Source organism: Betta splendens, chromosome 5 (genome assembly GCF_900634795.4).
Source record: "Betta splendens chromosome 5, fBetSpl5.4, whole genome shotgun sequence".
NCBI lineage: Eukaryota > Metazoa > Chordata > Actinopteri > Anabantiformes > Osphronemidae > Betta > Betta splendens.
This window is the reverse complement of record NC_040885.2, coordinates 18,333,977-18,348,441: the sequence shown is the minus strand read 5'-3', so window position 1 is coordinate 18,348,441 and position 14,465 is coordinate 18,333,977. Positions and strand designations below refer to the sequence as shown.

Sequence of the window (14,465 nt, the reverse complement as noted above, 5' to 3'; positions counted from 1 at the left end):
TTTCCATTGAGTCCGTCTTGGGATATTTCCTTTAATAATATGCCAAAGATATCAACGTCTGCAGGTAGAAAAAACAACAAGTACTGTAAAAATCTGCTGCAGTCGTTTATATTGTTCCCTCCATTTTCCATCCCTCCTGCTCACCCTAACCCAGACTTTCCAGCTTCTCCCCCTGCTCCACACTCATAATGTGACCCTTTGAGGCAGCCTGAGGCCGTGCATGAGTGTATTCATTCCTGTTGTTTTCTCTGCTCCCAGGTTTTTCCATAAAACAACTAGCTTTCCGTTTTCTCCTTTTAACACTGTACTCACAGGTGGCTGCCTGTATAATCATGTTACTATATGTATCTAGCGCTGCTACATCAAAATTACCCAGTCACTCAGGCCCTATACTTCAGACAGAGACCCATTAGTTAGACAATTACGAGCTGACGTTTGTGCATCATGTTCAGGCTAGTTTATCCATCAACATCACAAAAGAGTGCGATCTTCCCATTATGCTCATTATGCTATTCCTAAAATCCTACAGCTTTGGTGAAATTCATAATAGCAGGATGAATCATGTGCAGCATTAAGTCAAACTGTTGTTTAGTCCCAAACACCCAATGACAGGCTTTCTTACTTTGGGAACAGTTTCCCTTTGACGCTCTGCAGCTCATGACTGCAGCACCAACAACCAGCTCTATGTCTCCGCCAGCGCTACGCTAGCAGCCACGCACAGATACACAGTGGTTGGCTGCATCAGGCCTTTCATTAATCTGTGGTTTGGGGTGTAGAGCACTTCATTTACATTCGCTGCTCCAACTGGACAGTTTCCGGACATATCTGGAATACGTTGTGTTGGACCACATTTGCATAAAGTTGAGTCTTTCTCAACCTTTCTTTGTAGTGTGGTTGTGGTTGTAATCATTCGGGGGTGTAGCTAACTTTAAAACGAGACTGACGCTTGAATCTTCTAGCAAAACACACAGACAGAGTGGACCTTTAAATCCCAGAAAGAGCTCAGTAGCTCGTCTTGTGATCTGGGAGTACATGTATATGTGTGCGTGTATGCGAGCGTGCTTCAAAAGCCCCATGATGCCAAAGACGTCAATGGTTTCTCAGTAACTAAGGAAACCAGTCATGTGGAATCACCACAAATGGTGGGATGAGAGGAACCTGCCTCAAAATCAGCTGATTGCAACAACATTTAATTCGTTTTAGCTCTCAGGCTGCTCGTATTAGCACTGCTAAACATTAATGCTGATTTCTGTACTGTTGAAATGCCTAATGAATATAACTAAATGCCTAATCATTGTTATATTCATTATTTCAATAAGAGGAGAGTCCTTAAGACTACATGTGACCCAAAATTATTTTAAACTTGTCCAGCAAGGTTTATTTGGGAAATGAATTCTGGTCTTCCGCTAATAAAAAGATAAATCGACGAGGCTTTTGTGCTTTACTTTGAAGCGTGAACCCACCCATATGTATAAAAACAAAAAAGAAACAAAGAAAGGAAGCAGAGAGCAATCAGCTGCTGTAGAACTAAATTTGTGTTTACTGAAATATGACAGAATGGAGCCACGTGTGATTTAATTTGATAAAACTCAATCTGGTATAAACCAACACACAAACATGCACAGTCACAATAGAACTGACATCATTCAGATCGAGGCAGAGACTGAAAGTCGCCTCACAAATTCTATTTTAGGGACTGATCGATGAGCTGCCAATCTGGAAATCAGTCTGTCCACGAGACTGAAACACATAGTCTTTAGCTTTTGGTTCACAATCTGAGGACAAAGTTTTGGTTTATCTACTCATGATGTTGGTTAAAGTAGTTGTTTATGATCATTGATAACAGATGGAGATACTTTTAGCCTGTGAGCAGCATGTGACACTGGCATTGTCTGATCACTGTTAATCCAATGTGATCACATTACGTACATGAAGCAGATTAGACGAGCTCCTCGGTGTCACTGTATTTTACTGTAATAGTTGATTTGAAGTGGCTTTTATTTAATACTCAGAACCTGAAGCTTTATGGCACCATATGTCAGAATTTTAGAAATTGTTCTAATTATTATACAAAACCCAGAAAATTCCAAAACACTGATAGGATAGTATGGGCATCACCACGGAAACCTACCACGTAACCAGTACACAGACCCACCAGACCGGTTTTAACACCGTCCTGAGGCGGTTATGAGGGGCTGATGGGAGAAAACAATTAGGTATTTTTGCAATGACAGGTCTTGTCAATGCGAGCAGTTTGGTGGTATGTAGTATTTATGTGTGCGTGTCAGTTGTAGAGACCGCCAGCAGGTTTCTAAAGAGGAGGAGGAGAACACGCCTGTCAAAACACAATACACAGCTGAGAGAGAAGGCTGTGTAGCTTAAAAGCAGCATTGGCTTTAAACTGACGGATGATGCTACTATGAAGCCAAGACCACTTCAAGATGGTTCAGAATATTTCTACTTGGGGTTGTGTATCAGATTAATAATGTTCAATGGTATAAATACAAGCAACATGCATTACAAATCAATATGTTGGAACTAAGACTTTCTTTGATCTGCAGCTGCTATGATGATGGTCAGAAGTTGAAAGCACATATAACCAAGAGCATTGTTATTCATTGATAGGCAAGTTGTTGCTTATAATGAGAATGTGAGCGTGCTTCTGTATTTCTTCTAGTTCCCCGAGTGTGTGCAGTGTCATGATTGAGGATAGGATTAAAGAAGAGGTCAAACTAGATGTGAAAAGATTTCAACTTGTGACTTTTGTGTGACTCTGTTTAGGAGATTAGACTTTGCCGACATATGATGTCTGTAAGGTTTAATAGATTTTAACAACACACTGTCAATACAGTCCAACGATAGGAGGCGACGTGTCAGTGTCAACAGGAAAGTGCTGAAAGACAAACATTTGCTGGGAGCTCTGAGTGACTGCACCGGGGCTTTCTCCACTAGCTGTTGAATGCTATGAGCCTAAATTAGGACGATGCCCCATGATTGACTGACGATGAAATATTTAAGCTTGAAGTGATGTCATGAGCTGCAGAATGTGACTTCACGCAGCCTGAAGCTGTTCAAGTAGTGATAGAAGTGTTTTACAATCCTGAACCTACAGACCTGCACGGAAGGCGACAGAGCTAAATCTACGTATTTCTATGTCGTTTCCCAACACGTTACTGGTTCTGATAAACACAAACACGTGAGACATGACCGAGCAGATCTGTCAAGGCTTCCGTGGAAGGGAACGGCGATGATTCATCTGCCGCGCACACACCCACATGCTACTGGATTTCCTTTAAATACCAACTGACTTATATATACTGCGTTATATAATCATATCAGCAGCTGACTGTCTTAACAAAATCCCAGCACACAGGCACCGCAGCTCTGAACACACTGGCATTCCCCGGCCTCTTTGCATGTGTATTTTTATATTGTGTGAGGATCGGAGGTGTATTAGGTGCTACGGCATCAAAGCTAGTCTAGTCAGTCTGATACAGCGATGCTGGAATGAGCACCTTGATGAACAGGCCAGTGTGCATGTTGTAGAGTGTAGATACTCCAGGACTTCTCTGGATGTGGAGTCTTCTGTACTGCAGTATTCCCTAGTGTATTTTCAGCAGTAGTGATAGAATGCCCTCGTGCAGTGTCACCTGTATTTATTCACGTTGGTGGAGGACACCTGTAGTTTGGTGTGTGTAATATGCTGTCAGCTGAGAGTTACATGATAAACATGACAGACGTGATAAAACCAAACCTGTCAACAATTAAACACATGCGATTTCTATCAGTGAAGTAAACAGGAATAAGGAATAGTGTGACAGCCCTTTCCTCATATGGTGAGGAACATGTACATTCCTCAAAAGACATGAGTCTCTCTCAGCATAACGGACACGTCTTCAACTGAACTGGCAGTAGTTGGATTTGCAGCTATAAAAGCAACCGTTCTGAGGACGATCTTGGCAGGTTTTCTCCCGTCTGAGCCTCCAGTAGCGCTGCCCTCCATTGCTCCACTGTGTGTCTGCTGTGTGTTTACCTCTGGCCCCAGTCGCCATGTCCGCCACCTTCTGAAACGCATCGAGGAAGGCTCCCGTCACCATGATGGTCGTCCTGAAGCAATAGAAAGTCATCACTAAGACACATGATACCACATCAATAAACATTTGCAAGTGAACTACAAGGAAACAATATGAATGGGAGTATGAATTCATTATCTGACTTTACAGAGTAACATTCACACAGTCACTAACATACAGTTTGTACTAATGGGCTGATGAAAGCATCACACTTAGGGGTAAGCTCTGGGATGTGGAGGCAGGTATGCAGCTATTCAGGCTCTTTACAACCTCCTCACAATATGCAGTTGTCCTATGTAAAGATTTATAGAATAAACCGAATTTGAATCGGTTAAAGTGGTTTAGATCAAAGGAAACGACAGCAGAGGACTTGCTTAGTTTTGTGAAAGCAGGACAGGTGGAGCCACTAGAGAGCCAAGTCACCCTCAAAGGCCAGTGTTAGAAATGCAACTGGAGACCTTATGACACACACATCATCCTGAACCTCAATGGACCTATTGTCTGTGTGTGTGTTCTATTACCAGTCAGGCCTCTGTTTCTATAGCTGTGCAGACACACACACAATCATTACCCCCTGAAAACCTGACTACAAAGATCAGATGACACTGCTGTCAATAGTGTGTGCAAGTGTGTCTATCTGACCTCAGTGGAAACTCTCCTTCACATTAGGACCAAAGGCTCACAAGAATCTCCTGAGTTTGCAACGTGCAAATAGGTACAAAAACCTTCTTTGATCTGACACAACATCAACAAAGATGTAACAACCCTGCCTGCTGAACTCATACAGTACAAACGCTCCTGTGTTTAATCATTCTCAACCCAAACAATAAGTTTAAGTTGATTTCACTCTCCAAGAGGCTGCAAGAAAAAGAAGGTACGGAAATGTCTCCATTCCCTAATTATCACACAGCTCTGAAACAACCTTTAGCCCTGAGTTAATGATGTACAAAGGATTATCGTGGCCCTTTTTAGTTTCACTTTAAATAAGCATGTTTTTCATCAAACCCTTATGCACATAAAACTAACAAATAATAATAAAATAAAACTACTGAAGTAAAATGTACAATAATTTTATGTGAGGGGGCACTAAGTGTGGATTAAAACTGTGTTTTTATATTTTACGCAGCTGATATTTTAAGTAGCATTACATATTGGAGGGCTTTAAGCAGCATTAATGCCCTATTTGTGCCTACAAACTGCACGATACTGAGCCGGCTTCTGGCTTAGTGTGTGAGAGACATGGCGTCACAGCCGCTTCCATGTGAAGGACAGATCAAAAGAATATCTTATTATGTAAAAGGGAACATTTTGGTCAAACACTGATGAGGCACCATTTGAAATACACCAGACTGAGCTGAGAAAACTGAGTGCTGTTGTTACAATTTGCATGAGATATTAAAACATTGTGTTTGAAGTTTCATATGAGCAGAGGCCAAACAGTGCTGGCTGCTGAATGAACGAGTCATGAAGACTGTGGGGAGTCCAGGCATTCGGGGTCAGTCCATACTTCAGATAACGTATTTGTAAACCTCTTGTTCCAGATCAACATGTAGAAATGCTCGGCATTGTGTTCAATGACCAGTGTTTCTTCTGCAGTGCTTATCTGACAGTCTGACAGCCCCATCCCTCACACCCTAGCAATCGATAGACCAGTAAAGGCAGGGTCAGATTTTTGCTTCAACTTCTGTCAGACTGTTAACTTAACACCATCCTTCATTGTGAGAGAGAAATTCTTCTCAAGTTGAAAATGAAATTGTATTAACCAGCATCAGGACTGGCATTTGTTATCTGCAAGTCTGCCTTTTCTTACACTATATGTTGATCTCACACACACCAAAACATCAGAAACCTAGATCATTTAAAGGGCGTCTTGGGAAGTGTTTTCAGCTTGTTAATATGCATCATTATTATCTCTGTAGGTCGAGCCCATAGTTGTAGGACCTGCTGAGTCTTACCTGAGCTGAGACTGTAGCTTGGCCCCTTTGCTCACAAAGTCCTCCCATGTAGGATAACTGGCCTGTAACAAATACAAAGAACAATACTGACGTCACACAAGGCAAGACAACAAGATACACTCAATTTCCTTTAGCGTTACAGTTTAATGAAAATATACACCCTGATGACAATATGACTTTCATGCTAATAATCCTGAAGAGCTTAGGATCCATTATTAAAGTCTTAGTATTAAATCTGTCAGGTGTTTCTCTGTATAGAGATGGAACGGTTCTCCTGTTCACACCTGAGGATGCATAATAGATGTATTTCCATGCTTCTGGTGTCATGCACATTAGCGTATGTAAATAACAAAGATTGGGAAAAGGAAAACAAAAAAACCCCACAGAAGATGTAGTAAAAGCTGGAAACACTGGATTTGCAGTACTTCTGTTTTAGACAAAACTGAAACATTTACTGCTGGGACAGAGACAACTCAGGCAAGATCTTTATGGAAATGAACTCAAACCAAAAATGGTGCTACAATAAGGCTATTAACAATACATCACACAGTTGTATCAAAAGAGATATTGTTTTTTGCTGCCTCTGTGTCTGTTTTTAACAGCAACTGATTGATTACATAATCTACATCTGGTTCAGGCAGCAGACTCTGACCTTGGGTTACAGCTGTGACTAGCAGCTGCGGGTGCTGTGCTCTGGTTATTGAATTAAAAAGCAGGAAAGCCCTGTTGGAACGCGTCTGAATCCCACTTTCTCTCCTTATTTTCCTGAACCCAGTCACCCTGAATATCCTGCGTCTCTACGGGTCCACCAGAGGGGAGGATAATACTGATTTAACCCTTGCGACATAACACTAGCCTCTTAGCTCAGCGCTGCTAAAGCCGTTAGCCAGGCCCTGCGTCACCGCTAGCCAGGCATGCACACAGCATGGGGTGACAGCTTTACGGCTGCATGGATTTAGCACTGCAGGTGAACGGCTGAATGTCTGAGGAACAACCAACAGAAAACCTGGGAGGAACAGGAGGAAGCAAATGAAAAGGAAAATATTACTCAATCTTTAGTGATCCCTGTGGGGAAAATATGTTGTGGCTGGAACAAAACGTGTACTAGGATCTGGAGATAAAAAATAAACCATAAGATTACTACAATTCAGAATGAAGCACATTTAAATAAAGCTTCTGTAGGGAAAGAAAGGCTTTTGGAGCAGGAATCGTATAATGAATTCTTGTTACTGAGTGATTTACATCACATTTAGTCCAGCAAGTAATTTCTAGGTATGTTGGAGAGCTTTGAAGCGGAGGCAGTTTTAATGTATTGTAATCTTTGCTGAACCTCATCTCATGCCAGTGGGTTTTGGTCATATTAATCCGTCAGAAAATCCATGCAAGGAAAATTGTCTCATGTATAAATCTGCTTGAACTTTTATGGAACCAAATCTCTTGTACCTCGCAGTGCTCACACTTGGTTCACGTTCTATTTCAGTACATTTAAGCTGATTATGCTTCACTGGCTGTAATAAAAACCATATTCGTATTCGTGTCAGGTTCAGGTGTCGTCTCTATGGTTCAGTGTTAATTAACACAAAGTAATCACACTACGACGCTGCCATTCAACAAGATCTGTCTCAATTTCAAAATGAATGCTGACATGTTGGCAAATTGCCCTTCACCAGCACCTTGTTGACCGCGTCTCAGCGCTAGCGTCTTAGTGTGAAACATGCATTTCACACAGCAGGAACCTGAGGAAGACAGTGCATCACCAAGATGTTCAAATAATTGTCTGTTATTGTGTTATCCATGTCTGAACACACGCAGTCAAGTGTCTATCTGCAATTACCAGATGTTTATCAATATTATGCGAGAGAATGGCTGCTACCACAGTCACCTTCGCTAAGTGGTACAAGGCAATAATACTTCATCTTAAAAAGCTATTGAGCGTCATTCAGCGTCATTCAGGGAGCCTACCGCTGTAATCCAGTCCAGGATGTGAGCAGCAAGCAGCAAACTGCCTCCAGCGTAACTCGTTTTAACAATCAGACAGCGGCATTTATCGTGTGAGTTTGTTGATCTGTTGCACATAATCCAAAAAACCGCGACGGTAGTGTCAACTTAACTGGATACCTGACTGACACCTGAATGTTAGACAACCACGTCTGGATATATACAACATTTGTTCATTCACACTGACTGTTCTAAGATGGTTGTGCAATAAGAAAAGCGTAGTATTTTCAATTATAAGATTTTTAAATAAGTCAGTAATGACGATTTTTGCGTTCTCTTTTTAATCTAAAAAAGCATCGAAAAGCATTGAGAAATATTAAAATACTTGTTGGTACCGGTACCAAAATGTTGGTATCGTATCACCACTAAATTGTGTAACAAAAGGAAGGAATCAACTTTATTCACTGACACAGGGTCAAACCAAACACACTATGATATAATACATCTCTCCAGGTTCAGTCCGAGCTGGGATGATGTTTTTGTTCCCTCAAAACCTCTCACCTAAACCTTAAACTCTGCCCGGATTTGTTGAGACTGCCAGGAATGTCACAGTCAGTCGCAGACAAAATATTCCAACAGACAAAAGTATCAGGGTCCAAGGCAGCTCCGTTCTGAAACGCCTCATAGCAGCGCTTTCTAATTTAGGGCCCCAGAACCCACAAGGGTCACTGACCCCTGGGGTTCCCAAGGACAGCTGCCAACAAAACAGCTGTCAGCCATGATCAGGCCGCTCGGCCACGACTCTAAACTGCAATACATGCCTGCAGTTCTTACTCTGGTTTGGTTTTTCCCCACTGTCAGGTTGCTCGAGTGCTTGTTTACAACACAACACTGATCACAATCATCACACTGGACAAGAACAATCTGGCGTTTACCATTCATTCATCATATCATTTGAGCTCCATATACCTCAGTGAAAAGACTCTGTCAGCTCCACCAACACGGACACAGTGAAGCCTAAGCTCAGCCCATCTATAGAGTCTATAAAGAGCCGATACCCTATCTGCTTAGCCAACCATACAGCATGACCAAGTATACAGTTACCTTGGTGTGTGTGTGCGTTTAGTCACCGGCCATCAGTGTCTAATCCTACCATCCTAATCCTGACCTGGTCTACTGGCTGATAAAGGAACAGCGGTGGAGACGGATGAGCGAGAAAGAACTCTCTGGAACGACATGTTAGGAAAGTAAAAAAAGATGATGATGATGATGATGTTTCTACGGAGCTGAGGTGGTATTTTGTCACTCAGCAGCCAACAAGCTGTTTACGAGCCTGTTAGTCACCGTGGGTGGAGATTGGAATATTGATGAAATGAGGCTGACGCGACAATCATTTTGTTTTTAAATGACATACACATAAAGTACATACAGTACTTCTTGTGAGTCGATGTCAAAATCTGTTTGTTTTGTCCAAGATTAGGCAAGTGGTGATCAGAAAAACCACGGTCCTGCTCACCCCCACACACATCTGTCAATGTATCGACAACAAGCAAGAAAAAGTGCTCATGAGCAGTTCTCAGCATGAAGCTGACTGAGGGGAACTGTTAGCGTGTTCACTGGATGCATGTAACCTTCCAGATAATCTGATCACACACGATAGGAGTTGGCATTACTAAGAAAAGGGGTTTCCGTTAAGAACAGGAAAGCAAATTCCACTGAACTGGTTATGAAGCTCGTTCATGTCAGCGCTAACGGCTGGAGCACGTCTCTCACATCTACTCATCTCTCAGCAAAACGCATGTCTAAGACTGACGTCAGCTCCACTCAGCTCCAGCAGCTGCTTCCACAGTTGTTCGCTCCCTCGCTGCATAAATCTGATAGAGATGTTTATTGTGTTTCCACAGAAGTAGATTCTCCACATAACTCACCTGCTACTTTCACTGTTCAGCAGACAACCGATAAGGTTCTGGGGCCGGTCTCAAGTTTACTTCCTCAACCGAAAGCTGAACAGCCCTCCTGCTGTGACCTGGTTCTGCTCAGAGTTCATTACGATTCTGTCTGTTTGCAGTTTCTAGGACTAAACCTCTGCTCACGGCACAATCGTGCGACGTACGCCGCTGCTGACGGAGAACAAACCCCCACATCTTACACCTTTGACTGAACTGCTGCAGGATGGGAAATGTTCTGCTTAGACACTTATGGGAATAGTCACACTCCTGTAAATCACCGTCACAGAGTGGAGAAGGTATTTGACAAAAGAATCTGATTGTGCAAATTCCTCTGCAACTGGTTTCAAACTGAAAGTGTCGCAGGTTTGCTGAGGAGCAACTGTCGAGCAGGACGGTGAACTTTGGACGTTTTCATTGCAGTAAAGGAACATTTCAACCAGATCAATGCCGGAGCTGCTGTGATACACAAGAATCACAATGATACACAAGACCTTCAAGTATACGTTCATGGTTCAATAAGGAAAAATCAGAGCATAAACCATATAAACCAATTATTTAATTCTGTCTAAATGTGTTTATTGATTGTGGAGGCATAAAGTCTTAAGTTCACTGCACTGTGACACAGACAGGTGGACTTTGGCCCATCTCTAGCATTGATGTGTCAGACAAACAGTGGCCATGTTGCAGTAACTGAAGGGACAGAGTGGGTGAGAGCAGGGGAGGTCAGCGCTGTTCAAACAACGCTAGGTTTGAGCAACACTGGTTGACTCAACGTGAGACAGACAACGGGAGGCAGGGTGTGTCAACACCAGGCCAATGGTTCGCTCACGTCGCCTTATCGGACAAATAATACGCTTTTTATTGTGCGTGTCAGTGGGTGGACTGTGCGTCTCATTCCCTCCACCTTTCTTTCCACTTCACACTCATGCCCAGGTAATATTTCATTTTGTGGAAAGACTGCTGCACAAAAACTCACTAAATGCTCTCCCCCTTTTACTCCACGACGCACATACTTCCTGAATGTCCCTCTGTCTTTTGTCAACCTGCACTGAGGCGCTTTATGTTCATTCTCTTTCCTTCTTGCTCCACATCTATCTTTTGCCAGTGTATTTCCATGTGTCCCTGTGATGTGAAGAGGAAGTAATCTGTGACCGATCTCCATGTGACCATTGTTTGCCTGCGTTTCTTTGCATATTATTTGTGTATGTCTTTGTCTTTGATCGTGCCACAAAGTCTGACTACTTTTCATCACTGGACCTGTCTGTGTCTGCATTTAATAGACTTCTCACACTAAAATATAAGACAAATTTCCATCAGCTTGATGCAAAGTCACATGATGAAATTTTAATTTCACAAAACAAATGCAAATTTGTTCCCAGTATGTTCATGAAAAAAACTTATTCATTTGACTATGAGCTCCTAAAAATAACCATAATAATGAATTCTTTCATAAACCTTTACCTTCTATTTGTTCTATTTCTATTATTTACACATTTACTCAAAGTCTACACAACAAGTCCAGAACTCAGCATGTATTGCCCATCGTTATCAAACAAAGCTGCGTCCATTTATTCTCCTTTAGTGCACTTCTCTTCTATTTGTCTGGAGACTGAATGTTTAGCAATTTATATATTTACATATATCATTTAGAGTAAACATCAGAGGGCTTTAACAGAAGCTTTACACCTACAATGAATGAATCTACTGTACACTCATATATACACGTTGCTTAATTAAACGCTGACAAACCAATGTGTAATTCTGGACAACACACTTTTTGGAAATGTGACAATAAAGATACTCAAATGTCTAAAGAGGAGGAGGAAGCTGTGGAGAAGGAAGGCAGATGCAAAGCAATACTTTGGAAATGATTCATATTGTCAGCAGTTGCTCATGAAGTTAAGCAACAACAAAAAAACATTTCTCCATCCTTCAGGAGCAACTACCGCCCAGTACGAGAACAGATCTGCACGTATGGGGTTGATTCCTGTGAGTGTGTGTGTGTGTGTGTGTGTGTGTGTGGTCAGCTTGGAACTAGTGGGTGCATTTGGTGAGTCTACACCTAGATTCACCTGAGGCTGCCTATTTTCCCCTCTGTAGTGAGACTTCTCTAAAACCAACCGCCCTCACACACACACACACACACACACACACACACACACACACACACACACACACACACACACACACACACACACACACACACACACCACACACACACACACACACACACACACACACACACACACACACACACACACACACACACACACACACACACACACCTAACAATGGAGGAACTATAAAGTGCTGTATGTGTGTTGTGACTAAGCTTCCAGAGAATCACACAAGTCTATGGCTTCTACTCGTAGGGTGTGTATTACTGGGCACAGTGAACATGTGGGTGAAGCCTGTATTTTCCTCTCCATCCACTCACACAGTTAATTATACATGTATATAACGGGAGGACTGATTATAAAACTCGGTTGTACGCGTTGTTTACTATGATGTGTGTCCATGTAGACAATGAACACAGCCGTAGCTCACTGCTGTAAGCTACTCTTTGTTATTCTACACACACTGGTGCCATCCCATCCTAAGGTCACCTTCAGTACAGGACACACAACACAATCAAATACACACACACATTCACCTTATACATATATATACTCCCAGGAGTCAGCAGTTGTTCTGAGTGGTCTTTAAAAAACAACAGGTGACAAAAGGTTAATCACATCCTCGTGAAGCAGCGAATTAGACCAGGAAGAGCTGAAACCTGAAGAAGAAAAAAAAACCTACAAACGAAGGGAACGTTCAGGAGTGAGTGGAGACGAAGCGAGAGGAACTAGAGCAGGTCAGAACACGACCGAGAGGAGACTGTAGGTATGTGTTCAGAGTGAGAATGGAGGGATGGATGAAAGCTGGGACAGAGGAGTGTGGAAGGTGGATGGCTCATAATGTCACCCCCCATGGAGACGGCAAATCAACAAAACCACAGCTCCCTCAGCACAACTTTAAAGTCCGTTGGAGCTGCAGGTCGGCAATTGGATGTGGATTTGTGCTAAAGCTCTATTTTTGACACACATTAGCAAATGTTTTTTCGCTGTTGTCTGAATGAAGAAGACTCAAGAACTACAATAGAAAAAACATCCAGAAAAGTAAAGTTAGTTGAAGCTTAAACTGGAGCACGGAGGAACTTCACAGCTGTGTGAATGCTCTGTAGTATTGAGTGACGTCAGTGCATCATTAGTTTTAATTCAGCGTCTGTTCAGGGCTTACGTTGGTCTCGTGGAAATTCACGCTGCAACCAGAATATCCTGATAATTCATCAAATGGCCCATGATCCACCACAGGCCTGCGCTTTCACGTGTCCTGATTGGTTCTGAGAGGGAGCTCCTCATAGGCTCCTGCTATTTATCTGAACAGCAGCTCTCTGCTTAATAAGACATGACTTGTGTGTGTGACAGATGGGGAGCATATGATATGTCCTACTGTTTAACATCGACATCTCTGCATACTGTCCGGACTACTTTCACAAATGTCTCAAAACATCACAATGCTTAAACTCTTCATCCACCAACGGTCTGAGTTCTATTGTAACAAGCTGACTGTTAAGCTTAAATTCCCCCCTGGGGTAATTTCCTTCATAAGGTCTTTTGCTACGTACAGATATCGATGTCAAACCCAGACCTTCCTGCTGCTGATATAGACATTCTCAGTTCATCCAACTTTCACATCAACATGGACTAAATCAGAACTAATAACCTGGGTCGTCCAAGCATTTACCATCCTGTCGTCAATGCTGTTTTCTAAATGTTTACTGACAACGTTCTGCATTTCAAAAGCTCGAACGACCTCTTTCAATGCACTCAAACAGTGAGTGTTTGGTGTTGACCCTTCTTTGTCATGACTCCTGCACTTTGCTCTGGTATGTTGGATATCAGCCTCTGGACAACATCCTGACTGGATCCCTTCTAGTCTAAATAGTCGCTGAGGTTGTCTGTGGAACTGACAAAACTCCACAGAGGAGAAATCTTCTCTAAATCCTGAAACCTCCTGCTTTTCTTCAAGTGGCCGCTTGGTTAAACAAAATCAACTCTAATCTTCATCTACGTCTTCGTGTGTGCTCACTGATTCAGAGGGTGAGCTCTTCACAGACGTGTTGTGATGCCCTGAGGGGAGATTTATCTGAACAGCGGCTCTCTACTTAATTAGACATGACTTCTTTGTGTGGCAGATGGCAGGAGTGCCCTTATTTGTTCTGTGCCATGTTGGTAAAATACCAGGATATGATGGCACAGGTTCTGAATCACGCACACTGACACAATCCACCATGACCATTCCTGTTGCCTGTTATCTGACAGCACAAGTGACTCATTTGTACAGCTCTGTGTTCTCACCACAAGATGTCTGCAAGTTCCATCACGTCGCCTACAAAATGTTTTAACTCCAGGACAAAATGAGAATTGCCTAATCTTTGTCAGTTTCCTCAACTCATCAGATCTCACATGTGCAAATTGGTCACCACACAAGGTCAGCTTCACATTAAA

At 42.4% G+C, this 14,465-nt stretch overlaps 1 protein-coding gene across 1 annotated transcript in view; it reads right to left on the bottom strand.

Moving 5' to 3' along the window:
- The window catches only part of mtss1 (MTSS I-BAR domain containing 1), a 34,311-nt gene that overhangs the window by 17,738 nt on the left and 2,108 nt on the right, over window positions 1–14,465 (bottom strand). Inside the window, 2 exon segments of the mRNA XM_041070862.2 lie at window positions 4,034–4,107; window positions 6,029–6,090. Coding sequence (XP_040926796.1) covers window positions 4,034–4,107; window positions 6,029–6,090 — 136 coding nt within the window.